This window comes from Trichoderma gamsii, assembly GCF_001481775.2.
Source record: "Trichoderma gamsii strain T6085 chromosome Unknown Scaffold_2.2, whole genome shotgun sequence".
Classification (NCBI taxonomy): Eukaryota; Fungi; Ascomycota; class Sordariomycetes; order Hypocreales; family Hypocreaceae; genus Trichoderma; species Trichoderma gamsii.
In genome coordinates, this window is record NW_020171339.1 from 693,998 (window position 1) to 721,013 (window position 27,016).

The 27,016-nt window shown below is 49.2% G+C and overlaps 4 protein-coding genes across 4 annotated transcripts; 3 read left to right on the forward strand and 1 right to left on the reverse strand.

Annotated features, from left to right (window-relative positions):
- Positions 1–6,140: 6,140 nt before the first annotated feature.
- Positions 6,141–7,859, forward strand: TGAM01_v200752 (hypothetical protein; the record flags this gene model as incomplete). Its single annotated transcript, XM_018802066.1, has 3 exons — positions 6,141–6,784; positions 6,849–7,469; positions 7,583–7,859. 3 exons carry the CDS (start codon positions 6,141–6,143, stop codon positions 7,857–7,859), a joined length of 1,542 nt encoding a protein of 513 aa, XP_018664891.1.
- Positions 7,860–9,896: 2,037 nt separating this feature from the next.
- TGAM01_v200753 (K(+)/H(+) antiporter 1) lies at positions 9,897–12,716 on the forward strand (the record flags this gene model as incomplete). The annotated part of the gene is made up of 5 exons (XM_018802067.1): positions 9,897–10,028; positions 10,104–10,520; positions 10,586–10,685; positions 10,740–11,302; positions 11,376–12,716. 5 exons carry the CDS (start codon positions 9,897–9,899, stop codon positions 12,714–12,716), a joined length of 2,553 nt encoding a protein of 850 aa, XP_018664892.1.
- A 7,323-nt stretch (positions 12,717–20,039) lies between these two features.
- On the reverse strand, positions 20,040–20,810 carry TGAM01_v200755 (hypothetical protein; the record flags this gene model as incomplete). Its single annotated transcript, XM_018802068.1, has 1 exon — positions 20,040–20,810. The coding sequence occupies one exon, from the start codon at positions 20,808–20,810 to the stop codon at positions 20,040–20,042; it is 771 nt and encodes a 256-aa protein (XP_018664893.1).
- A 1,415-nt stretch (positions 20,811–22,225) lies between these two features.
- TGAM01_v200754 (phosphate:H+ symporter) lies at positions 22,226–24,160 on the forward strand (the record flags this gene model as incomplete). Its single annotated transcript, XM_018802069.1, has 4 exons — positions 22,226–22,746; positions 22,823–23,055; positions 23,136–23,714; positions 23,778–24,160. 4 exons carry the CDS (start codon positions 22,226–22,228, stop codon positions 24,158–24,160), a joined length of 1,716 nt encoding a protein of 571 aa, XP_018664894.1.
- Positions 24,161–27,016: the final 2,856 nt, after the last annotated feature.

The following is a 27,016-nucleotide window of genomic DNA, read 5'->3' on the forward strand; positions in this document are numbered from 1 at the left end:
TTCGACAAGCGGCACGCCAGCCTTCCACCAGGGGAACGTACCAGCTTGTACCGACACAGGCATTGGCTGCTAGCCGATACATGCCGGCGAGTTTCTAGACCCATCGAGACGCCAGATCGAGGCCGAAAGCCGCCCCGTATTTGCTCATCTGATGAACGGATGAATGAATATACGGGGGACAGGGGACTATGGGGAAGAAGGGGTGAAGAAAATTTTCGGCCTTTACATCACGGGACCAATACTCTGACACGATGACCAAGGACTAGGTACTGCGAAAAAAAAATTTAGCTGAGAACGTATTCACCAACGCCGGGTTCAGCGCTGCAGAGTCAGATCCGGCTCAGCAGCCGAGGCATGGTGATCCATAGCGAGCAACCCTCGGACCACAAGCTGCTGTATGGTGATCACCAAGTGTTCGTCTCGCCCCATGGCAGTTGTTCACCGCGTGGCATTGTGGCTTGCCGTAGCTGCATCGGGGGCACCAAGGAACCAAACCACCCTTGAGCATGAGAGGATGCAGTCACCAAAGCAGGCCATAAAGAGGCTACAGTATGGCGTGAACTGTCGAGTACATGCTCTCGCCAAGCATCGTGATAGCCCACATTCCGGCCAAGCTGCAAAAGCCACACAAACTTCCCCAGAGGGGAATTAGCCTTTAGAGAACCTTGAGAACGCCTCTCGGACTACCTGATTATTAACTTTGATGAATGACATATCCAACTGTAATTCTCGTATGTTTCACCCCCGTTTCTTACAAGTATTCCTCGTCATCGTCGCTGTAGTATCCGCAGAGAGCTAGCAAAAACGCCGAGTACCGGCAGGTCTCGCGGAGTGCCCTCGGTCGTATATACGTGCTACTGCTAGTATTACGATTTGCGACGTACATGTAGGTACTCCGTCTACCAACGCACAACAAAGGGGAGTCCCACTGGGCCCCCATTCTCACAGGCAAGGCATGAGAAGAAGACCGTTGGCGGCGGTCAGCACGGCCAGACAGAACGGCAGAGGGATGCTGAAAGGCCGAGAGGCCCCGAGGATGGTGGCAGCCGCTGTTCCGCCCCTTCACGATGCACAATACCACACAGTAGAGCGAGCGACATCGCTTGGGACATGGCATCCGATTCTGGAGTAGGTATATGCAACGATTCAAAGAAGCAGCCCAGGATCGCGCGATGACCATCGATAGACTGGAAAAAACGATAGTGGATCTCTGTGCCTTGATCGGGGTGGCGACCCGATGCAGCATCGCCAGATGTGGTGTCCCTGAAACTACCACCTACCAACTACATACGAATCAGTTACTGTTCCATGGTGTTGCCACCAAGCTTGTGCCCAACCCAGGCTTTACAGGGTTGACTTGTCTTGGCCCGGTCCCGACAGAAGAACTGGCTGCCCGTTACCGCGGCATCTCCTAGCAATTCAATGCGTTATGCATGCGCCGCCAAGAGCACGCAGCGTGTGGGAAGGCGTCCTGCTAGCGCAACATGTTGCTTTGGGATAGGCTGAATGTCACTCTGGTCAGCTTGCCAAATTGCGTATACATGTCTCTTCACAAACTGAATACTGATTTTGGATCTCAAGTCGAGGATGGGATTCATATTGCCTCGTCCGCTTATGCAGACCAGCCTGACTTGATCCAGTACGGTATTATTACCCAGACCATGTTATATTCCTACCAGCGTGCTTGGACTTGTGCCTTACCTTGTTCTCACATTTCATACTCATCCGCATTGTAACCATTCGGAATTTAAGCAAGTAGGTACTAAGATTACTGATGGACGCTTGGTGATACAGGAGCCAAGGCTGCTCTCTAATGCATTATCAATATTTGCATACAAGTGTGCACTGGACAGGTACGAATAAGCATATATAGCAGACTGTGGATCTACCGTTTGCCAAAGATATACTACAATATTGCAGGGCATCAGGTTCCTCCGAACCATGCAACTTGACTGCAAGCGACACACGTTACGGAGAAAACAAGCAGAACTTTCAGCCACAAGATGGTGGTCGCAGGCAAGGACGGAGGTTACACGCATTCATCTACCCAACGTGTTTCGGTGAAATTCCCTTCGAGCATAGCTCTCTTTCATTTCCCATGCTTTGTGCCGCTACACGATGGATGCAGGGAAGGAAGCAGTACCACACCCCCCCAAATGCTATACTACCTAGTGCTGCGTACATGTAGTTCGAGTGGAAATAGGTAACTAACGTAGCTAACCGGAAGTCGTCCTTTTTGGGGGGTCTGCAGGATTGGGTTTCATTGCTTCTTGGGTGGCACACTCGTGCTAGTAATACAGTTGCTCCCAATCCCTGTCATGTCTGTGTGCGTATTCCTACACCAATAGTAGTGTGCGAGAGCCCAACGGCCGTAGCATTCTACCATGCTGGGTTATATTGCAGCAATAGGCGAACCCAATCATGTCTAGGCAAAGTTGAATAGGATGGACCCTGGCGCTGATCCTTCATCTGGAGCTGAGCCAGTCGGATTGAAGAGGTGAGAGGGGCATTAATATATGCACATGCATGTATGGCGAGTGTGGGAGGGTAGTATTGAGCTCGTGAATGAGGCCATAACGATGCAAATAGTCAAAGAAGCGAGGGCTGCCTTGTTTGGGATTCGGATCCTGGGATGGAAGAGGGAGGGCATGTGCTTTATCTACCATGGCTTCATCCAAATTCTGGTGGGTGATTTGCTCCAAAGAAGTTTGGCCGCATAGAATATTGGCTGATGGAAGTATATAGAACGAATACGCGAAATTTTTGTTCATTGAGTCTGTTCACATGTTTTTAAACGGGAGGGTGGGACGGGGAGCAAGGGCCGTCTGTCTACATGTAGGTTATACCGTCCATGTAGGATTGCAGGTTCCACGGTGAAATCATGGGGCAAAGTATGGCCTATCTTGCATGAAATATTCATATGCGTATTGTTGGCCGGTGCCGCGGTCTTTTCTGTCGTTGTTGGCGGAACGAGCGGAAGGTTATCTTTGTAACCTTTTTGTTCCTATAGATACAGCCCTCGCGAGGTGAGGTATATATCGCGGGGAATGGGGTAAAAAGGTCGGGGTAGATAAGATCTCGATATGCTTACCGTTGGTAGGTTGCGATAACACAGTAGTAGTACATACTCAAGATAAAAATAGATGTTTGTATTCGGCCCATGTTTTTGAGAGATTTTGAGAGAGCGGATATTTCTGTTGCCATAGTTACAGTATTTGCATCGCGTAGACGGCCCGATGGCTGGTACTGAGATTGAAAAAGCGAGAGACGGATTTGTAAGTTGCTCTGGTGAGCGTTTTGGATTTTGACATGTGAAGAGGTTTGTGAGCGAATCTCTATCATTACTGCTTCCCCCATTATGAATTTATTCATTATTTTACTTTGCTTTGTCTGCTTCTTCTCCTTTTTTTTGTGGGCTCTTTTTGACCGGTATTTCTTCTTCCTCTTCAATTTTCGGTTTCGATGCATGAAGCAGTTCATTTGGAGAGGGGACTAGTAAGCGATCTTACTTGTACTTGATGGGTGATGTTTCTCTGTAGTGCCGCTCGAGGGTAGTAAGATGAAAAAACTCTGTGATGTAAGACAAAGAGAAAACGGTTGATGGAATTCGTAGATCTTGTTTGTCAAAGGTAGTTAGTTTTCTTTTGTCAGGTACAGCTATTTTCTCTCTCTTGAGATTGGCTGTTTCAAGGATTTTTCCCTTCAACGTCTTGACTCAGTATCACACTTACATAGTATGAACGCTAGCAAGCGACGTGGAATCGACCCTCTTTATTTCTATAGCGTTCTAACCTCATAAGAACATGCTATTTGATTTTTAGTCAGGTCCTTGTTGAACTAAAAGTCGGCAATGATTTGAATGTGGGTAGCTTAATATTAGCGATCTACGACTCGCGTGGAACGTGGACGATGGCGGGCTTCCTACCCTACAACATCCTCACTTTTCAATATTTTCTTTTGTTGAATGTTGCGGCGGTGGTGCAATAAAAATTCATGAGATTGGGGTAAATAGTATTGATATATAGTACTTATCATCTTTTTTTTTTTTTCTTAATCTTTCTCTCCATCAAAGTTGTTGGTAGAGAAGCTCGATACTCATCTTGCTATTCAGATGGTTTTATATGCCAGTCTATTTAAAATTCGTTATGGTGGAATATCAGTCTTCATCTCCCTAGCATAGAACAAACAGAGGGGATTCAAGTAGGAAAAAAAGAAGAATAAAAAGCTAGGAATGGTCCTGAAGATATAGATTCTCCCTAATCCATACGCCGTCTTGGACAGATAGGGGTACGAGATCGGTCTAGGACGGCCAGACGAGAGACTAGATTCGCTTCATAATTACTAATATATGAGAATTTAAGCATATCTTAGCGAAGTATTGGTCCTCAGAAGCGACAATATCCCATCGGGCTGTGGATATACAGGCATTCAAAGAACGCAGATGCCGTGATGAACATGAACAGATCAATTGCTCTCGACAATCGGTGCTACGAAAAGCTATGACGAGGTCATCGCGAGATTGCCATCTGCAGCAAAGCGCGGCAGTTTAGGCTACCCCTGGGTCTTCTTTTCGAGAGCGGTCGGCAGTTATCCTAGCTCTCGTTGAATTAACTGCCGACCGACGACCCAACTTGCCGGTCCTTGTTTTTTTTTTGCTGCCATTTTCACGGCGGCCGATTGATTGGGATAGGGGGGATACGAAAGATTTGGTTGCAGTGGAAATGTCAAACGTTCCCGAGGACGGAAAAACCGGGGCGCCATCCCGGCTACTACACAGTGTCAATATGGCCCTTGTAATTATACTAGCCTCCCCCTTATTTATTGTAGAAAACACCACTTGTACGCTTTTTATATCAGACTTGACCGAGCCAAGACCGAAAAAAGTAAAAATGGCGCCGAAATATCACATATTAGTAGTGCTACTAGGACTTCCGTCATAACTTCTAATACAAGGGCAATACTAGCCCTACTGTCAAGCAGAAAACTTGCTTCTGGAGATGAGAAAAGGGGTAGAGCTGCACTCAGTTATCACATTACTAACCAGCATGAACAGCCTCATTAAATGATAGGGAAAGTAGCTGACCAGAGAAGTCAACATCATCATCGGACATTCTACTGTGTAGGTACTTCCACGGTTCCCGCGAAGCTTCAAAAGCCCGCCCCCCAGCCGTTTATGAGACATCAAAAGCCACCCAACTACAATCTAGCAATTTCGTCATCTGCAAAGCTTTAGTTTGGTTGCGTAAACAAAGCAGAGTTCATTCAAGGCGAACACTAGATATAGGCCAGGTTGGTCGTAGTACTGGGCATAACAAGAGTAACAGGTTGCAGATAAACTCCCTTGTTGGTCTCTCAATAAAGGAAAACAAGGTGAAGAGCCGCAATTCGAAAAGATACCAATCGACTGTGTGCTCTCAAACCACAAGCAGCACCAACCATGAAAAGGGTTAGAGTTAGTAACGGCAAGATTCCCTCAGAAGAGGCCTCAATTTCATCAAATTTCCACCATTATCCAACGGGTGCTGCGAATTATGGGACGAAGTTGTCGTAAAAAACGAAGCCTCCTACCAGAAATAACATCTCAACACCGAGAAAAACACATATTGGTAGCACATACGCACATACAAGCCTGTTAATTGATGAAATGACGACAGATAGTGAAACAATACTCCACGGCCTAGACCTTCTCGGCAAGAATCTATGATACTGTGTGGCCGGGGGGCCCCCGGTCCGGACGTTGAACCCGTCTCCCGGAACCCTTTCTATTGCAACCAACCTTCGTCAAGCGAGTATATAGGTATATATTATGTGCAGAATACATGGTAAACCCGCATATCCGAAGTTAAAGCTGAAACCGCCTTCTTCACTCAGAAACCACGCGTATCGTCCTTCGGACGAGAGGAGTCCCGGCACTGAACGAGGCAGACATACGAAAGTTGGAATCGATAAGACTCCACTTGCATGAAACTTAGCACTACAAGTGATAAGCTAGTCAAGAACCATGTCATATCTGCCAGGCAGGATCATCTTAAAAAGGAGAGCATAGCGGCCGTTGAAGAACGATCAAGAATTGCTCGCTTCTCTTCATCCTTTCTGCCCGGCTTGCCAGGTTATATTTCATACTCAGTCAAACATTCACAATGACTCGACGAGATCTGACAGCCGTTGCCATTGTCGGCTCACTCGTGGCAACGTTTCTAACCCAACGGCCAGTCACACAACACGAAACACTGATCGGTGGCCGCAACAACACTGTCCTCGTCCTCACTGATAGCCACCCTGGGCTGTGCAACGCTCACCTGGCCGCAGTCTCGGAGCTGATCGAGAGCCATCCGGCACTAGAAGTTCACTATGCCTCCTTCCCTAGCCTGGCAAACAAGCTTGGGCGCATCGAGATGAATGCAAAAGCAAAGAACCCGTATGCTAAAGTGCATTGGTATGAATTCGATGCCCCCAGTCTCGCAGAAGAGGCTGGCGTCCACAAGGGTGGCCCTAGCGGGATCAGGACTCCTCCCGGGCTGCCAGGGTTGCATGCATTTGGAGACATCATCTCATTCTTCATGGCCGCATGGTCCAAAGAAGCTCATTTAGAGATATATCGGAGCATTGTCGATATCATTGATGAGGTTGATCCTTCTCTTATCGTACTCGATCCATGGTTTCGGCCGGGCGTTGATGCTGCGCGAAGTTTGAACCGAAGACGTGCTTACGTTTCACCGAATGCACTGCTGGACGACCTGAGCGTGAGGCAGCCCCTTGGAGCACATTTTTGGAAATATCCTGGGTGAGTATACCAATATCGAACTTGCTTGAGATCAAGGGATCATCATGTATTGACGATGGATTAGCATGGCCACGGGCATTGCGTTTCCAATTCCCTGGAAAGATGTCCCAAAAAACATATACCAGCAAGCTTATTCTCTGATTCAAATCCTTGGATCGTCTGCCATTAGAAGCAAGCGTTCCTGGCTTCAGGAACAAGGCATCAAACATGCTATTACCGCTAGCGAGATAGATAACCCAGCGGTACCATGGATTGCCATGAGTTTCCCTGAAGCAGAGTTCCCATTGGGCTATATTCCGGACAATATTCATGTGGCGGGTCCGCTGGTTCTCGACGCAGCACCAGCGGAGACGCAGAGCCCTGAATTGGCGGGCTGGATAAAGAAGGCTCCTACCATGCTCATCAACTTGGGTAGTATAGTGGAATACGACGAAGCAATGGCCCGAGCTATGCTGACGGCCATCATTCCTGTCTTGGAGGCTGAAAACGTCCAGATCCTATGGAAGATTAAGAAGCGAGGACAATTCGGTGACGAGTTCTTGGAGCCGGCAAAGACGTACATTGAGAGCGGAAGGCTGCGGCTCGAATCCTGGCTCAGTGTCGATCCCACTTCTCTGTTTAAGACTGGTGACATTGTGGCCTCCGTGCACCATGGAGGCGCCAACTGCTTCTATGAAGCGCTGCTGTGAGTGATCCCATCTATCCCTTTCTCCTCGAGTTGGCCATCTGGCCATGACCGTTGTAGATTGAAAGTTGAAGAAACTCCCTTTTGCTAACCAAAGCTCGGTGAATCTGCAGTGCTGGTCTCCCAAGCGTCATCCTCCCGCAATGGGCCGACCATTACCGATATGCGCAAACAGCAGAATACCTTGGCGTTGGCGTTTGGCCCTCAAAGGAGACGTCACCAGGGTGGGATGCTGCAGCTCTGACCGAGGCATTCCTCAAGGTGCTGAACGGCGAGGCTAGCGAGGCCATGCGGGAAAAGGCCAAGGCGCTTTCAGAGAAGGGGCTGCGGTATGGCGGAGACAAGGCAGCTGCTGCTCTGATTGCCAAGCTGGCGAGAGAAGGCCGCTGAGGAGCAACGAGCGTTGTGGTTTGCAAAAGGACGCCGCTCGTTGGCTCGGTAGTTGCACGCACGCGTTTGTTAGAGTGCTCCAACGGCCGCTTGCGAGAGGCACATGATGGCCCGGGCTGAGATTAGGTCACTGCATATCAGAGATCTGATCTCCTGGAGGCCCGCAACCTTGATTACCCCGTACTAATAGCGCGGGACGTTAATAGTGGGTGGGTGTAAGTCGGTCAGGCGCAGGCTTCTGGCGTATTGGAGAACTCGGGCCAGCTGATGATGATGGATGCGTTATGCCGTAACGACTAAAGTTTTCTGCTTCAATCGCGTCTTCCAGCCGAGATGCTTGTTGGCTCGCATGACTTGCGCCGTCACAGCCATTATGCGGGCAAAAGACGAAATCCAAACGCCATTCCGTGCAGCTGAAGTTTCAGCAGCTGCGTGGCTTGGAGAAGCTTGAAGCATGAGTCGAGCCCAATAATGCGGGGTTGAGCGGTGTGTTGCACTAACAGTGCCAGGCTTCAGTCTGACGGCAGGAAATTAGCATCAAGTTAGCATCATCTCTATTTGGACAAAAAATTCATACTTGGGCATTCATAGTAGTAGGTAGTTTAAAGAATCCATATAGTAGCAGTAATTGTTGCATGTATGCATCCTTCTAGACAGCACGACTAAGAGGCTGCTTCGTGTTGGCCAACTATTGACACTACTTTCCAGATTAGCCTGGAACAGCCGACTTGAATTCTTATACGTACCAACGCGTCTCATTTGCCACATGCGCTTCGATTGTTCCTGAACAGCGTTGCATCGGCAGCTGGGGACTGCAACAGTCAAAGCTTGCGAGACAACGGCCCGCCATATCTGTCTCACTAGACAGCACAGAACACTTGAAGAGTTCTGATTCGGTTCCAGTGCTGAGGCTCGACTATATTAGCGCGAGGTGCAGCTGATCAAAGAGAAACACCGTGCGTCGACCAGGGCTCAAATACAATCGAACGACTGCCACAGGGCTCAACATTGTCGACCTTTTGAGCAACAGACAGGGTCCATGGATTCTCGCGCTGCGTGGCAGAGTAACAATATTGGATTTAATTCCATCGCAGATAGGCCTAATTTGTCCAACTGCATGAGTTTGACGGACAGGCATCTGCAGGGTGCACCTCTTCCTTCATCCCGCAGTCTCTTCCCACGACTCTCCGCCTATTGCGTGATGCCGCCCCCAACACGATGACTTGCGTTTTGTTACTGTAGAGAATACTGTATTTGGACTGATAGCCAAGGGTCGCGCAACTAAGTTATGCGCAAATCCTACTCCGTCCATGGTGTGGCAGTCTTACTGATCGCCACTCTCCCTGTTGCTGTTGGTCCAGAGTCAGCAAGAAAAGCCTGGCCCCCTACAGCTTGCAGGCCGCCAACCAGCTTTTTATCGTTTTACAAGCAGTTTTTCAAGTATAATCAAGACATTGCGACATGATCCCTCTCCGCAGTGTAGTATTTTCTCACCTGTGCATGGATTCTCAATAGTCTTGATGCCAATGCTTTCAATTGCTTTGACAGTGCGCAGTCTTCAAGTGCCGCCCATCACATGGCAGTGGCTTCAGCGGTGGGTGGCGCCAAGCAGTATTCCCCTCCCCACTAACTGCGCCTGGAACCAGCTCTTGGCGGTCCTTGTCAACTGATCAGTGACCTCCAGCGGCCAAGCAGCCAACATTGAAGCTAAGAGAGTGGGCGAGGACCCTTGTGGGCGGGTTAGCGCTGAGGCATGCAGCTGGGGCGATAACAATGAGTGCGCCGATAAGTCGTCACTGTAAGTCGCCGAACGCAACTTAACCCTCCGCCTTTTCTCTCTTGCGGGAAGAGCTGAGGTTCTCATCTTTCAACCATCTAAGCGCTCTCTCTTCCACTCCAATCTCGCCAGTATCTCTGCGAGCTCAGGGCGCGGAGAGCTCTGAGGTTGTTTGTTTTCCAGGCGGGAGCATCGAGGCGGCCCGTCTCACATTCCAGCTTGCGCTGTCACGGCTGCAACTCGACTGAGCCTCGTTCACCATGGCGACCACGACGACAGCTTCGGCTGCGCCGACCTCGACCGTCCGAGTCGCGCCGCAAGGCGGTATCTTGGAGGGCGGGAACCCGTCGGTGTACGACCCCAAGAATCCCATCACCATCTTCATCATCCAGGTCAGTGCCGCCAGAGAAGCCAAAGGCAGCTTTCTGCTTTGCGACGACAAGAGATGCTAACGCCAGCGCAATTAGATCTCTCTCATCGTCATCATCTGCCATATCCTGCATTGGCCTCTGTCCAAGATCCGCCAGCCCCGGGTCATTGCCGAAGTCATCGGAGGTATCATTCTTGGTCCCTCTGTTATGGGCCACATCCCCGGATTTCGAGATGCCATCTTCCCCGCGGCTTCAATCCCTAATTTGACGCTTGTCGCAAACCTGGGTCTTGTCCTCTACCTGTTCATGATTGGCCTCGAGACGGATGTTCGATTTCTTTTGAGCAATTGGCGTGTTGCCACCTCCGTTGCGTTTGCCGGACTGGCGCTGCCTTTCGGCGTTGGCTGCGCTCTTGCCTGGGGTATATACAACGCCTTTCGCGACGATCCCGGTATCAAACCAATTAGTTTCAGCGTGTACATGCTGTTCGTTGGTATCGCGGTTGCCATCACTGTAGGTCTTCCCGAAGCGATTAATTTGTCCATTTCACTGGCCACTCCAGTCCTAACCTTCCTTAGGCGTTCCCCGTGCTTTGCCGTATCTTAACGGAACTTAAGTTGCTTGACACCCCGGTCGGCATCATTACTCTATCGGCCGGTGTTGCAAACGATGTCGTTGGTGAGTGCTACCGGAGATATTGACGTCGCAATCTCTTACTTATATGATTCCTAGGGTGGATCTTGCTGGCCCTTTGTGTTGCCCTCGTCAATGCCGGCAAGGGTATCACAGCGCTGTGGATTTTACTGGTTGCCGTTGGCTACATCATTTTCCTCGTAGTTGCTGTGAAACCCGGCCTTCGATTTACCTTGCGCAAGACAAACAACCTCGAGAATGGCCCTTCGCAAAGCGCCATTGCTCTCATTCTTCTTATTGCCCTCGCCTCCGCCTTCTTTACTGGAATCATCGGTATTCATCCCATCTTTGGAGGATTTGCCGCCGGATTGATCATTCCACGTGAGCACGGCTTCAACATTATTGTCATTGAGAAGCTCGAAGATCTCATTGGTTCCATTTTCCTGCCTCTTTACTTTACTCTCTCTGGTCTCAGCACAAACCTCGGTCTCCTCGACAACGGAACGACATGGGGATATGTATTTGCTACCACTTTTGTCGCTCTCATTACCAAAATCGTAGGTGCCTCCTTGGCGGCTCGACTTAATGGCTTAGTTTGGAGAGAATCGTTCGCCATTGGTGTCTTGATGAGTTGCAAGGGTCTCGTTGAACTGATTGCTTTGGTAAGTTAAGCTGAAAAAAAAATTGCTTATCCCCTTTCTCTCAAGAAGCTAAACTGACATCCATACCTCTCAGAACATCGGTCTTCAAGCCCAAATTCTCAGCGTTAGGACTTTCACAATCTTCGTCGTTATGGCTCTTCTTGCCACCTTCTTTACGACACCTGCCGTCTCTTACCTGTACCCTCCTTGGTATCAGAAAAAGATTGCTGCTTGGAAGCGCGGTGAGATTGATTGGGAAACTGGTTCTCCAATTACCCAAATAACCGTGACCCCTACGGCTGAGATAGACCACAAGAGGGTTAGGCGGTTACTCGTTTACCTTAGATTGGATAACATGCCCGCACTACTCAACCTTCTTTCGCTGTTCGGAAGCTCTCGCGCCTTAGAGACATCGAGTGGAAGCTCTGGAGACTCCAAGGGAAATTACAATGAAGACATCAAAGCACCTGTCCGAGCGCACGGGCTGCGACTCCTCGAATTAACAGATCGTGACTCATCCGTCATGACGGTGGCCCAGGTTGACGAATATAGCAGACACGACCCTGTCGTCAACATTTTCCGCAGCGTTGGTCAGCTTCACAACATTTCAGCATCTGGCGAAGTTGCTATCATGCCAGAGGATCGTTTCGCTGATACGCTTGTCTCGCGCTCATCTAATATGACATCTGATCTCCTTCTCCTGCCTTGGACTGAGACCGGTAGCATGGGAGATGCTCAGATCGTTTCTTCAGCCAATGTTGAGGACCGGCTTGCGTCTAGCTACATGTTGTTTGTGAAATCTGTCCTTCGTGCTCCCGAACTCAACATTGGCGTGCTCTTCACGCGAAGTCGAGACGACGTAAAGAGGAAGAACCAGGGAAATGAGCAAGCCAAGCTTCGCCGACAATACTCTTACGACGTATCGAAACGCGACTTCCCCACTGCGCCTCTAGTTTCTCGCATCCACAAGATCTTCTTCGTCTATACTGGAGGACGAGATGACAACCTTGCTCTTAATCTTGTTATTCAGCTCTTGGAACGCGAACACGTCACCGCAACCATTGTCAACGTCGCTGAGATTGCCGAGAAATCTTCATCAGCAAATGAAAATGTCATTGATTTAGTCATGAGCAAACTCTCCCGAGATGTATCTTCCCGGATCAACGTCGAGAAGCACTCCATTGCCCCTACTGTTGAAGATTTGCTCAACTTCGCCGACCCTGCTCCCAACGCCACCGAGTCAGAAGTTAACAAGCCGACACTAGTTGTTTTGGGTCGCAGTGGAAGCGTCGCTTTGGAGGAAGGCAAGCTTACAGAAAGGCCTAGGGAGGATGTTCAAGGCTGCTTGGGCAAGCTTGCTGCTCATTTTGTTGCTAGCGGAGTGACGACAGACTTGTTGGTCGTGCAGGCTAAGGCAGGCGGTGCTTCATCATGATGAATATGATACCTTTTTGTATATTGTGCTTTGGAATATTGAATGATTCATACATCTGCATATATGGGCCTGCAGATTTGATAGTTATATGACCATATATGGCTTGCTAGCGACTATATCGTTTTACTTTAGTATCATTCACATGCTCGCTTTTCATACTCGTGACGTTTGTGTGTCCTACCTAGCTAGCATGACTCTTATTGTAATAGATGAAATTATGCTCATGAAACTTTCTTGATTTTGTTGTTGGAGTCTGGGACAGTGAACCCGCCGATTCACGAGTGGTAAGAAATTTCATCTTGATCCAAACTTTGCGCTTCACGGCAATCTCGTTCGTCTACTCTCCCTGAACATGTTCAAGCCCTTCAACACGATTTGTGCCAACTTCGGACTCTCCAGAGCTGTCAATGAACTTGGCTACTTACAAAAAAGCTATTGGATACCCATGCCTTCTCGTTTAGCCCACTCACCGCTGTTGCCGCCTGTATATTGGCGTCATAGGTGTCTCTGCATTCAATAGTGGTAAGTGATCCTGCATCATCGCGTTTGTCATGAAAGGAGCACCATTTGGACGTAGTTGCCTCGCCTGGAAGCAAGCTCTTTTATTCTTCTTTAGAAGCTTTTCTTTGCATTCGGCATACCGCAAGCTCATCTGCCAACACTTTCTAGCAGGCAAGAAATCATTGCCACTTTCCGCGACTAAATTTAGTGCAACTTGACCTATAATAATGCCTTTTTTTTTTCCAGAACAGATTCTTGAACGTTTCATTTGTTTGCTTTATTTCTAACTTATGTACTATTGGATATCGGCAACGTGTTGTTGATATTTCATCTTCACCGTGCTGGTATACCCTTCGTATGTCTGAGCTGGTTACTTCCAGCGAGTGACATCTCAAATGGTACGCAACAATCTATTTTCGTTGTACATCTATGTTGAGCCGTAAATCTCTTGCCTATGATACTCTTCTATTCTTGCTGCTTGTGTAGTTTTTCAATTGAGGATGATAAAAAATTCTTGAACTGTGTCAAGCTGATGATACTCTGGATATACTCGATGTAATTGCACTTGTATGGCACTTAACATATTAAGGTAAATTTGTGGAAGTTGGTTTGTTATTTTGATTGAAAGCTTGAAAGCTGTTTTGTGTTTTTCTGATCGTGTTGCTTACGGCAAGGTCGTCACCACGCACGAGGGACGTGGCACTTGACAGACATAAGACAATTAAAGAGAGAAAAAGAATGAAAAAGAATGAAAAAAGACATTATAGCATCACGAGAGGAAAAGGTTCAAACTGAAGGTCTTGCATTCTACTGCATGCATCGGCTGACACCTCTAATCTGCTGGTGTAGCTCAAGTACTGAAAAGCGGAGTAGCATGCTTAGCGCACTTGTATCTCTTGGAGAAAGCAGATCCTTTATCCATATCTTTGTTTTGTCGTGATAGTTTGTTTATTTTGATATCATTCAGCACAGATGTCTTGTGCATGCTATAAAATACAAGTATTGAAACGACTAGGTCCCTGATAAAGGTGCTGTGGCTAAACGGAAAAGCAAAGAGCTAAAGACAGGTCGTATAATTCAAACTCTTCAACAACATTTGGCAGAAATATTTGCTATGTGTTGGATTCCGTAAAGAAGAATATTCTGTGTTAGGAACAATCTTGTTATTGTTGTCTCGCCAGTGATACAGCTTCGATTGAATGTATGGTAGAGCGAGGCAAAGGTTATTGTTTCTTTTTATCCCTCCCCCTCTTCCCCCCTTTTTGAAACCAGAAAGAAAAAAAGGGAAAGAGGAAAAGGAAAAGGAGAAGAGAAAGAGAAGAAACTTATGGTATGCTTCATGCTGGGTTGGGCCGACTTTATCTTGCTCCTAGACAGCATATTGGAAAAAGGTGTTAAACAGCAAATTGCCGGTGCAATAGACGTGTTTCTGCCAACCTATCAACGATAAGTGAAACATGTGAGAAGCTATACGGGATACATAAAGATGTCGATCAAGACAACATTGGACGATATTGGATTGTAGTTGGACCACCAAACTCTCATTCCAGTGGACATCGCTGTCGAAATGCCTCTGCTCTATCAGTAGCCACAGGTAAAAGAGAACCATGTGCAAACTCCTGGAGTGATATGTATTTGGATGAAAGAACCAAACAACATATTAATGAAGGTGGTCATGAATATGTTTGTAATTTTTAAATTGTAAAGTCGCTTCGAGTGCTGAGCAGTAGCTAGTAGTAGTACAAGTACTGAAAAGGGGTCGATGAAGGTCGGAGGAAAAGGTCATCTTGAAAAGGTCAACTATCGTACAACTATTTCCCAAGTTAGCAAAAGCAAAGAGAGAGACAACTGCAGACTGTATCACTGCCATCATAGGCGGTTCTTCTCTCTTTTGGCTGCTTAGGTTTCTCTTGTTCACTTTTCATGTGTAGTGGTGCGTAGGACAGTTAGGCTCGTCTTTGCCGTCTTACTGCCATGATAGATTGGCTGTCGTGGGAATTTCAAGCCTAATAGCCGCAGACAGCTCATGAAAAGTTTGGAAAAGTGGCATCACCTAGCAATCCATATTCCTGGGTGGGTGGCAAAAGTTCGACCCAGGCCTTCACCGCTGTAAGCTGTCATGGACGGGCCATTCTCAAACAAGCAGCATATGCACAAAGACGCGAAAGGCTGATATTGTGTAGCTGAAAGAGATGAAGGAGAAAGTTCTGAATGGTAAAGAGATATGATGAAAGGGGGCAATAGAGAGCCTCAGCTGCGGGATCATATGGCACAACAACGATTCAAATTTCAAGGAAAGCAGAGTTAATACACCTAGGCTAACGCGCGTGGAAGGAAAATGCTTAGGGCAGTAGTTGAATTGACGGGGGAAAATGAACACAGAATATTGCCCTTGCCCTGCTATCACTACACAGGAAAAAAGGGGGGAAGAGGAGGCATTGTGTCGGCGACTGCTAAACCGACGTTGGTTGGGAGAGCCATTTGATTTTGGTGTGTAAGAGCGCTACGTGATTCCCTTCTAGGAAGTAAAAAATCATCACATGCCGTGCAGCAAGAAATTGAAACAAGGGATCAATTGTTCTAGTTGCTAAAGTCGTGTCATACCGCGGCGTTGGGTCCAGCCAGGACTAGACTTTTGGGGGAGTGAAGGAAGCAACTTGGTCCATAATTACAAGTGAAGGAGGCGGCGTGAGGAAATATCCTGACCATGTTTTTTCTGTCCCTTTTTTCCCGGTTTTGCAACGAAGGCATGGGCACCCCGGCGGAGGCGACGTTAGCCCTGGTGTTGTCCTCCGTAACAGAGATGAGGTATCACTGGTGAACTCACGAGAGCAGTGGCTATGAGCGATATACACTGGAGGCACCTGGAGTCTGCTGAGCTGGGAAACATTTTTTTCTCTCGCTACTGGGCTCGCTCGCTAGCAGGGCCGCACTAAGACGGAGCGAGCAGCCGGGACTATGGGGATCGGCAGAGGAGTGAATAGTTGCCAGATGCATAAATACGCGGGCTGTGATTGGCGAGAGGCCATGCCCCCGGACGCTGTTTAGGACGGAAGCAGTAAGTCGACGCAGCGTTGAAAGGGCGGGCAGGCTGATAATAGCGTAGGGCTCGGAAACGGCCTGAGGCTCTCGGGGCCATGCACAACGGCCAACTCGATTCGACCGTCATCCTACGTCACGCTCTGGAGGAGGCCTCCCTCTCGATATAGCGATAGTATGAGGCATTTGGCTTTGGGCCGGGGCATGGCTGTGCTGTGCTGCGCTGTGCTGTGTCTTGCGGTGAAGCTTTTCACCGTGTCTAGACCAGTCCAATTCTCAGCGCCAGAGTCGATCGCTGGTGTAAGAGGCCAGTGCGGCAGATGCGGAGTTTGCCGCGCCAGTCGAAAAATCTTTTTTGGTGATGATGGATCCCGGCAGTGTGTTACTCGTATATGCTATCTAGTGCTTTTTGGATGTCTTGATTTTTTTTTTTATGATTAGTAAAGCTCCGTCGACCAAGTTGCTGAGCTGTTTATACACGTATCTATGGAGTATGCTCTATGGCCTTAAACAACGTTGGAGTGTTTTCATCTACTCTACTCACTCTTGATGCCATCTTGCACTGCTAGATTCACTTACACAAGAACTCAAGTCTCACCGCTCAAGGGTCGGAGAATAAACCGGACGTGCTAGTCTCCTTACTACCGTAGCACCACCAGCTAATACTGCATGGACAGCACAAAACATTCAAACGCAGGTGAGGCGCAGAAAAGGTCGCGAGAGAGCACTGGGAATCGCCAAAGTGCCCGAGTCTGGGGAGCAGCTGGTCGATGCTTGCTGCTCCCTGTAGCCCTAAGCCATGTCCGTCACTGGACCCTTAGCGGGTAGTCGGTACTTTGGCGAGCGTGGATACACAGTGCGGACGCAATACAGCCCACACTGGCAGCTCCATTATGCACGGGCTGCAGCCAGAGTGCGCGTACAAGCATATTACGCCCCCATTGCCGCATATATTCTCCACGTTGAAGCATCGTCAAAGCGTCGTTGCACGCCATCACCACATTGCTGCATGCTCTGGATCCGCCCATCTCGAACCGGATCGTTGCCACGGCCGCCCCTCCTCGCGAAATTCCTGGGCCGCTCCCCATATTTTGCCATGAGCTTATCATAGAGCGAGCCTTGGCATCTAGGAACATGCACCGCGCGCAACCAGACGCACACGCCCCTACCACCTGGCGGTTGATGGCCATGACCTCATGCGCTTGGCTGTACGAAGCCTTTGGCAAGGTGCCTCTCGCCGCCTCCCACCTTTATGCGTTCCCGAGTGCTCGCTCGACGTCTAGACTGAGAGATATTCACGCATCATGAGTATATAGACGGAGGTATGGACAAAGGACCAGCACAGAATACCTAGCACGGAACTGGCTGGGAGCTATAGCTATACAGAGAGCCATATAAGAACGAGCCCTCTGCTACTCCACAGGTCTTCTCAGGGTACCACAGCTCACAGCCCTAAATCACTAAAGCAGACAGCATTGTTCGGCAGCGACAATTTAGCGGCGGCTAATTGCGTTGACGATGGCGGTAGTGTCGCGGGCTCCGCCTATCACAGGTACCATACATCGAGAAGAGCGACAAATGCAGCAAGAAAATGAATGGGATGGCCCCGAGCAATGCTTGGCATCGCAACGGCGTGGCCTACATGGCTGAGTCAATGTTTTGCGCCTTTGACGATGTGTCTTTCTATTTCTTCAATACTGGTACCTTCGAAAGCCATGTTAAGGGCGCTGCTGGTCTAGGCGACTAAGGTTTGCAGAGTACAAGGTATTGATTGGGTCTTCGTGACCTCCTCCTTTCTCTCTTCTATTTTCTCCTCTTCAGTCGGGCTCATTCAGCAGTCCTGTCAAACGAGACTTGCGGAAAAGAGACTAATGAAGACTACAGCTCTGTCATTTTGTTCTCTAGCACAAAGCTAAGAGCCACGCGGTCATAAAAGTTGCGCCGACAGAAAAGTGGCCATATCACGTCCACTGGCAAGCGCATGTCTCACTAGAAACATAAACTTCTGCGCAACAAGTCATCGAATGTCTTAGTAAAATATGCGAGTGCGGACACCAGTGCTTTAGTGGGAGAATTGCCCGCTCTCTATCGCGCCACGGCTGCGAAAGCCTCCTCTATCCCTATTCAATTGACACAATTGCTGGCTAATATGCCACTAGCCACGCTTGAATAACGGCAACTTGCGGCATTACCACAATCGAACAGATTCTATTAATGCATAGACAAGCGATTCTGAAGCGCTAGACAATGCGACCAGACCACGATCTATGGAGCCCGACTTACAAAAAATTCTAAAATTCTCCTCAGTGCCCCAGAACCAGGCAATAAGCTGTCAGTTGTCCCAACAGCCATCCTGAGAACAAATGATAGGGCTTGTCAGGAGAGTGGGAATCTGTCCTCTTATAGGTGCTTACTGGAGGAAGCGAGCAACCCACTTTCGGACCTTTTACCAGGACATCTCTAGCGACGCAGCACTATCATTTGCGCGTATTTGCTTGCGCAACACGACTTGCACGTTGCATTGGCTGAATACGAAGCACTGCTCAAATACGAAGCACTGCCGTGAGTGGTGAAACTGCAATGGAAGCGACCTGCCTTTCTTGATGCTGGTGCTGGTGCAGGTGCATCGCTCGGATCTGCGGCCTGCCGTTGCATCGTTGCATCTTTCTCATATATCACCACCATATCATCTCGTCGTTGGTTGTGTGAAAGCGATGGTGAAACTTATCTCTCCGCCATGTGAAACAACAAGAAGATTCTCGCGCGTCACAGCATGGTGGATGGTATTGCCGTGTGAACCGCAGCTGAACGTCGACGGCGTGAGCAAGAAAACTCCCTCCTCCAGATTTTCGATGGCCAGCGGACAGTGTCAATGTGCTTCTGATAACCTGGCAATTGTCTTCATACAAATCTTTTTCTTGTCAGAAAACGATTCTAAAGAAAAACTTTCCAATTTCAACACGATAGACGGACTGGAGAGAGAGAGAGAGAGAGAAAAAAAATCGGCCCTTGTGTTGGCTCACCGTCGATAGTCCTGCAGCCAAGCGGGAGATGGTGGGTACGACCCGATGAGACATTATTTCGGCGCCCACGTGCGTGAGCTACCACTGTCAGATGGATACGCGCCAAAGGGCCCTCGCGGCGCCCGCAGCCTCTATTTGACGGTTTCGGTTCCGTTTCGAATATTGATTTCTTGTTGCGATGCCACGTGCTCGAGCTCTGGCTGCATTTGGCTGCGAAAATTTACTCACGCTACCGTCTTCAGATTTTCCATCGCCAACACAAGGCGTTTTACCAAAGTCCCTTTGTCGATGACTCGAATGGGCCATTTAGAGGGCCTTCTAGAACTCGAACAACGGAGCTGTTGGTCATAGAGCAAGAGACCGGTGGATAAGCCATTAACCACCATCACCACTGGCGCGATGCAATCCTCATCGCCAAGTGCAGTCGCGGCATCGCCAAGTATGCTGGTGGCATCGCCAAGTACCTTGGCTGACATATGTCATTTAAAAAATTCATCTACTGCCAAGCTGTCGCATGCCCAATTGCCGAACCGTTGGATCAATTGATCGCAGTAGTGCCATGCGGATTTAGCACATCGGCAACGCCCAAGTTGTAATTCCCGTGATCGAGATTGCACACCTTACGAAGCTGCACTTGTTTAAACGGTCATAGCCAAAAAGCCAAGTTCAATGTGGTGAATCAGGATATACGTGATGTTCATTGCCATCATTATTATTATATATTACAAAATGCTTCTATATCCATGCCCAGGTGCTGGGATCATTTAGGGTTCCCTTGGTCCTTCAAAGCTTGCTTCAACGCCTTGTCTGCCTTTTCCTGGCGCCTCTTGAAAGGTCGAAGAAACATATCAGGAAGAGGATTGGCGCTGTTTGCATGATCTGCAGCAAATTCTACGCTGGCGCTCGAGCCAAATGCGCGATATGTGGTCTGGACTGCAAAGTGCAGCAGGTCTGAGCCGACTCCCTTTCCTCGGTACCGCAGCTTGGTGGTCCAGGCGCGGATGATGCCTTGACCATCTGTGCTGGCCTGCGCAGAACCCTTCTTCTTATTTAACTTGTCTCCCTTCAGTCTGAGAACGAGAGTGCCGATTAGTTCTTCGCCAAAGAAGGCCGAAATGATGACATCCTCCTTGCCGTCGGGGCCGGTGATCCATTCCTTCCAGCGAAACTTTTCCGCCTGCTCAAGGTACCTCGACGTGTAAAATCGAACGAAAGACAGATATACGATGACGACGCCGCAGAGCATCGTCAACACGGTGCCGTAGCCGGCATACTGGTATTGGCGATATACGCCGGCGCACGTCGCTAACAAGCCTGCGAGGCAGAGGGGGTTGAAGATGATGGCGGCAGAGGCAGTTTGACGTTGCTGCGCAATGCTATCGGCCACCAGGTGCAGCGCATCTTGCTTCTCGCTGTCTCGCGTGACCACGCGATATGAGAGCGGCAGCACGCCGTCGAGCGCGTCCTTGGTGTCGCTGTTGTCGCTTGTTGGCTTCTCTGCCATGGTTTGGGAGTGTGTTGTGAGAGACATGGTAAGGGTTGATAGCGAGAGCTGAACAGAGGGGAAAAAAATATTAGATCCCGGGCTGGGCTTGAGCTAGGGTTGAGACCGACTGGGTATGAAGCTGGGATGGCACAATCCCCAAAAACCCCAAAAACCTTGTTCTTCTTCTTTTCTCTGCTCACACGATCAAAAACAGGCAAAGAAGAACGAAAACCGCTCAATGTAAAAACAACCTTAAAAGTAAGCTGCAGAAGTGGGAGCTATCCTGACCTGCATGCAGGCTTGCTGAGTGAAGCTGAAGTGGCGCACATGAGTGAACTTGGAATTGATCAGCAGCTCATCGAGTGGGAATATTCTCTGGGTCGGTGGATTATAACTCGATCTTCTACTGCAGCGCCACCAGAAATCGCAGAGATTCAACGACCTTGGGGCTCGCACGTGGGAGAATGCAGGCCTCATGCGCGGAGAGGCGTCAAGACGAGGCGAGCCCAGCATGGATCCGGACCCGGGAGTCGCCACACTCGGTGTCCCTATTAGGCAACCGACCGGATCCACGCCTGAGACCCTTAGCCTCACCACGTCTCGGTCGCCAAACCAGACGACCGGCAGCGGCAGACAAGGCAGTGGCGCTCTCAGATGCTCAGCTGCGAGCCTTCAGCATCCTCACAAGCCGTAATTTTGGCAGCAAAAGAGCCTGCCAAGCCGCGAGTCAGCGCCGTATAGCCATGGCCTCTGGTGGCTTTTGACTCTCGGGACTCCTGTGCGCGATGCAGCTAGATTTCAAGCATATCGCAAAGTGTGGAGAGGCTGCGTCCCCCATACAGATGGGGTTATCTCGACAACGTGCCGATTTGCGAGCCCCTCATTGGCCGATCCTCCACATGCATCGACGCAAACCAGCATAGAAGCCATGTCGGGTCGACCACGCTCTGGGCTTTTTTATCTCGAAGCTGACAGGCATTGCAGCCAATAGATTGACCAGATTGGCGTTAGAGTGCCTGATCTACTGCCCTTCCATCTCCGTCTATGGCTGCATTCGCGTCAGTTCATTATCAGTTTTGCTCCCGCTCCGAGAGGCAGACCAAGGCTAATATTGGACTTCGGTCGTCTTGGCTGGGAAAAGGGCCCGAGGAATCGATCCACGATGGATCAAGCTGCCTGAAAAAGATTAAGATTAAAATCTCCTTCACGGAGAATGTGAAGCAGTGTGGCTGTAGTATATATTTCCCCTGAGCCTGTCCCTTGTATCTGGCTGGACTTTTCTTTTCCCCCCTTCTTTCCTTGTTTCTCAACCACAAGTGTTCAAGACCCCCTTGTCTTTTTCCTCTTCTTACTGTAGAAGGGTGATACAAGCTTCTTCTTTGACTTGTGTTGTTGCCTCTCATTACTACCTTTCTCTTCTTCTTCTACTTGTTTGCACTTTCATAAAAGATAAAAGCACAATGGCCTTCGGCAAGACTACCGGAGGCAACAGTGCCTACCACAACTATAACAATGACTTTCTCCACGTCCAGGATCTGAACGAGCGCCGCCGCCTGGCCCTTGCGGAGATCGACAAGGCTCCCTTCGGCTGGTACCATGTCCGTGCCATCGTGGTCGCTGGTGTTGGTTTCTTCACGGACTCCTACGATATCTTCACTGCCTCCATGTTGACCATTATGCTGGGCATCGTCTACTTCCCCGGTGTTGGTGTTATGCCTACCTCATCTGACAGCGCCATCAAGCTCGCTACTTCCGCCGGTACCGTCATTGGTCAGGTTGGATTCGGTATCATGGCCGATTTGGTCGGTCGTAAGCGCATGTACGGTCTCGAACTCATTGTCATCATCTTCGCTACCATCGGTCAGGCCCTGACCAGCGGCTCCCCTGCTTGCGATATCATTGGCCTCATCATCTTCTGGCGTGTGATTATGGGTATCGGTATTGGTGGAGATTATCCCCTTTCTTCCATTATTACCTCTGAGTAAGTTGATTCATTCTTCCAAAAACTAATTGAGTTGGTGAGCGTTGGTTCACTTACACGATTTGCTCCTGTACAGGTTCGCTACTACCAGATGGCGTGGTGCCATGATGAGCGCCGTCTTTGCCATGCAGGGTCTCGGTCAGCTCACCGCTGCTCTTGTCATGCTCTTCGTCACTCTCGGCTTCAAGGGCTCACTGTCCTCTGCTGCCAAGGTTGCCCAGTGCTCTGGTGTTTGCCAGCTCGCTGTCGACAAGATGTGGCGTACCCTGATCGGTCTCGGTGCCGTTCCCGCCTGCATTGCCCTGTACTGTAAGTGACTAAGACAGAAAAAAGGGACCCACTTAATAAATCCGTGTAAGAGAGAGTGCTAACTTGGCCGTTACTCGCAGATCGTCTCACCATCCCCGAAACTCCTCGTTACACTTTCGATATCGCTCGTGACGTCGAGCAGGCTGGCGATGATGTCGTTGCCTACGTCACTGGCAAGCGCGAGGGCCACCCCGACGAGATTGCCCGCATCACTGCCAACAAGGCTGCCCAGCAGACCCTCCAGGTCCCCAAGGCCAGCTTCAAGGACTTCCTCGCCCACTACGGCAAGCTCAAGAACTTCCTCGTCCTGTTCGGCACTGCTGGTTCATGGTTCTGCCTTGATGTCGCCTTCTATGGTCTTTCTTTGAACAACGCTACCATCCTGGGCGTCATTGGCTACTCTACCAAGAACGCTGCCACCGTCTACGAGTACCTGTACAACACCGCTGTTGGTAACATTGTCATTGTGCTCGCCGGTGCCGTCCCTGGATACTGGGTTTCCGTCGCTACCATTGATACCCTGGGCCGCAAGACTATCCAATTTGGTGGCTTCGCTATCCTGACCATTCTCTTCATCATCATGGGTTTCGCCTACAACCACCTTAGCTCCAACGGCCTTCTTGCCATCTACGTTATCGCCCAGTTCTTCTTCAACTTTGGTAAGTAAATTTACATAATCATTCTTTTCCTTCAAGCAAAATACTAATGAGCACGCGGCACAGGCCCCAACACCACCACCTTTGTCGTTCCCGGTGAGGTGTTCCCCACCCGTTACCGTTCCACCTCCCACGGTATCTCCGCTGCCTCCGGCAAGATCGGCTCCATCATCGGCCAGGGTGCCATTGCTACCCTGCGCACTCGCGGCGCTACCAAGGAGGTCACTGCTCCCTGGATGGACCACGTCCTTGAAATCTATGCCCTCTTCATGTTGCTCGGCTGCTTCACCACAATCTTCATCCCCGAAACCGCCCGCAAGACCCTTGAAGAGCTCAGCGGTGAGAATGACTACGCCGTTACCCACCACGATGACCCCGTCGTCCGCCCCGGCTCTGAGGTCGTCACCATGATCTCTGCCGATGGCGAGTCTCCCAAGGCTCTTGCTTAGATAAAAAGTCTCGTGTGATGAGGTTACGGCGTTGAAGGCGAGAGGGGAGGTTTCTCTGGTTTCTTTTTTTTTTTTAACATCTTAATTGAGGCTCATGAACCTTACACGTGCATATGAGGTGTGGCCCGCAAAACGGTCTTTGTTGATGATACCACTCGCTATACGCCGGCACGGTTAGCAAATCATTGGGGCGATTTTTTAAATACTACTACCAAAAAAGAAAAAAAAACTACCCTCTTTTTATATAGTCAATATACTATACATATATACTTATCTAATACTATCATTCATTCATTCCCTTCTCATTTTCTTTTGACTGTATCTTGTAGGGCTGCTAGTTTCTTGCTGGACTTGTCCTGTGCTTTGCGCATTGACCCAATAAAGATGCCCGGAACGTGCCGACCAAGTGCGGGACCCCACATGCCCAAAAGGGCTGGCCACGTGCAGGGTCACGATGCCAAGACTATTGCGCATCTGGGGATTTATGCGCGTATGTGTGTGTGTGGAGAGCTTCTTTGCTTGTTTGGAGTGCATACACCACTGGAAGTAGTAATAAGGCTCTTTTACTGATGTTGTTTATAGGTATGCAGCGGGAGGTTTCTTCCGAGGTGGACCTGTAACGTACGACTTTGGATTGCGTATCTTTACGGCTTTATGGACGTCCAATGAGTGCCTGTCGTAGGAAGCATGCGCCTCTTTGCATTATCTGCGGAGTTTTGCTGTGCATATCAATATTGGAACTACCCAAGTAGGTATTACTGACGCGTGAATCAGAGTATTGCCGCTCAGCATGTAACCCATTGGAGCGGGTGGCGCCACTGCTGGGATGGGAGGCGGAGTAGATGCATGGTAAGCTGGAGCTGGCAAGTGTCTGCTTGGGCATGAATCAAGCTTTTTGAATGACTCGAAGCGGAAACGAAGATGGCTTGTTTCTACAGGGGTTTTGCTCATATGCTTTGAGTAATCTCTATGGTTGTTGCTCTATGTCGAATTAAAACATGATGGAGAGCTGGTTGGATGAGGTATGTATGGAATGATTTCTCTTTGTATGAATGGATGCGGTGAACTATAACTCATGTGTCTTGTTAGGGCATATAAACCCCATTAAGAAGCAGGAAGCTTGAAAAGATGGAGACGGGATTTTCTTTTAACAACGAGAGGAGGCAGTGGTATACGTGAAATTTGAAGGACAAAGAAAGGTAGTATAATGTGGGACGTGCGGTATTTATATCCAGCAAGCCTTTTTATCAATGAGAATTGAGTAAAACAAATTAAAATCAAAGCAAAGCTGGGAGGCAATATACGAGGTGGTATCCCAAGTCCATACGAGATACGAAGATGAGATGAGATGGAGATGAGAAGCGGTGGTGGGAGGACGAACGGGCCTCGAGACCTTAGCAGCGCACATGGCCCGCAAAATGGCAAAATGGCAGAATCAAGGTCGAGTGCCGAGGAGGGGGACGTGCATACGCATTGCATACAGCGGGGCCTTGACCCTTGTAGTGAGGTGCATTGCATGGCCGCATGTGTTAAAGGGGGGGAGTGAGATTGAGATGTGAGTTGAGTAGCGAAGAAATGCGTCACTTTCGGGGAACTAGAACGCCGGGAGTTTGATGGGTAAAAGAGCTGAAAAAAAGGCGCATGATAGATGAGAAGTTTGGAAAGAATTGGAGAACATCAAAAAGTCAAAAAAAAAAGAAAAAACGAGAGAGAAACGAGGGCAGTGAGCTGAGCGGGAACCAAGAGCAAAAAGCTCAAGAGGAGCTCAAAGACCCGTGAACTTTTGCCCAACGCGCTGATGTACGTAAAAGGCGATACTTGATGCGGTAAGTCCATATTCCCCGCTGTGATGCAATAATTTTCCATCTGGCAGGCAGCGCGCAAAAAATAATTCCCTCATACAATTGCATATTTATCCACAAGCTCGGCTGGCGGATCCCGAGAACCACCAGGCCAGCAGCGCACTGTGCGAGGGTTTTCAAGCTGGCGGAGGCGTAGCGTGTACCCGGGCACTCTGACCATGTAGTTCTACTGTTTGGCTTGAATTGGGAAATTTTCGGGGTCTTTTTATTCTGATACGTGTATTAATTGCCTTTTGGCGAGATCCATTTCGGCCGCCAGAAGAAAAAAACGAGCTGTGAGACACCCCCCTTTTTTCGTTCTGACACTCCTCGGGCCATTCCAGATCAGGGAGATGGTATTCTTTTTTTTTTCTGGGTTGTTTCACGCCCTCAGCCTCTTTTTTCTTTGCCGTGTCTCTTTTCGGCCTTTGCCATGTTTCTCTACCTAGCTGGTTCAGGTAAGCTGAGAGAGACTGTGAGAGGCACAGCATAAACGGGCTTTTTCCCTTCTTCTCATTTTGTTCCTTTCTTTACCTGTATGCGGGAATATATGTGATTTCACTTACGAAATACCGTGCTCTTACTTGTACACTTGTCTCATCTCGACACGCCCCCCCTTTTCCCTTGTCTATACATGGGGGTGTGAGTGAGAGCTGAGCGCTGCGTTGTCGACATACCACCTCTAATACATGTCAATGTATTTGCATCTGTAGGTAATCTCATGTAGCTGTGCGTGTACGCTGTACCGTGCCCAATCAGTATGTTATGATTGTAGTAAACTACCTTGCCTATCATGGCCTGGCCTGGAGGGGGCAGAGATATCACATACAGCCCCCAAAGAACCCTAGCCTGGGGGGCGTGGGCATGGAAAACGTGTTTGCTTCGTTTGGTGCAAAAAAAACTGATTGCTCTGGTGGCGACAAGGGGGGGAGAGAAGAGCTCAAAGGGTATAGGCAATTGAATCCCTCATGTTAGTTGAAGCTGCATGCAGGTGCTATTGTTATCACAGCCCAGC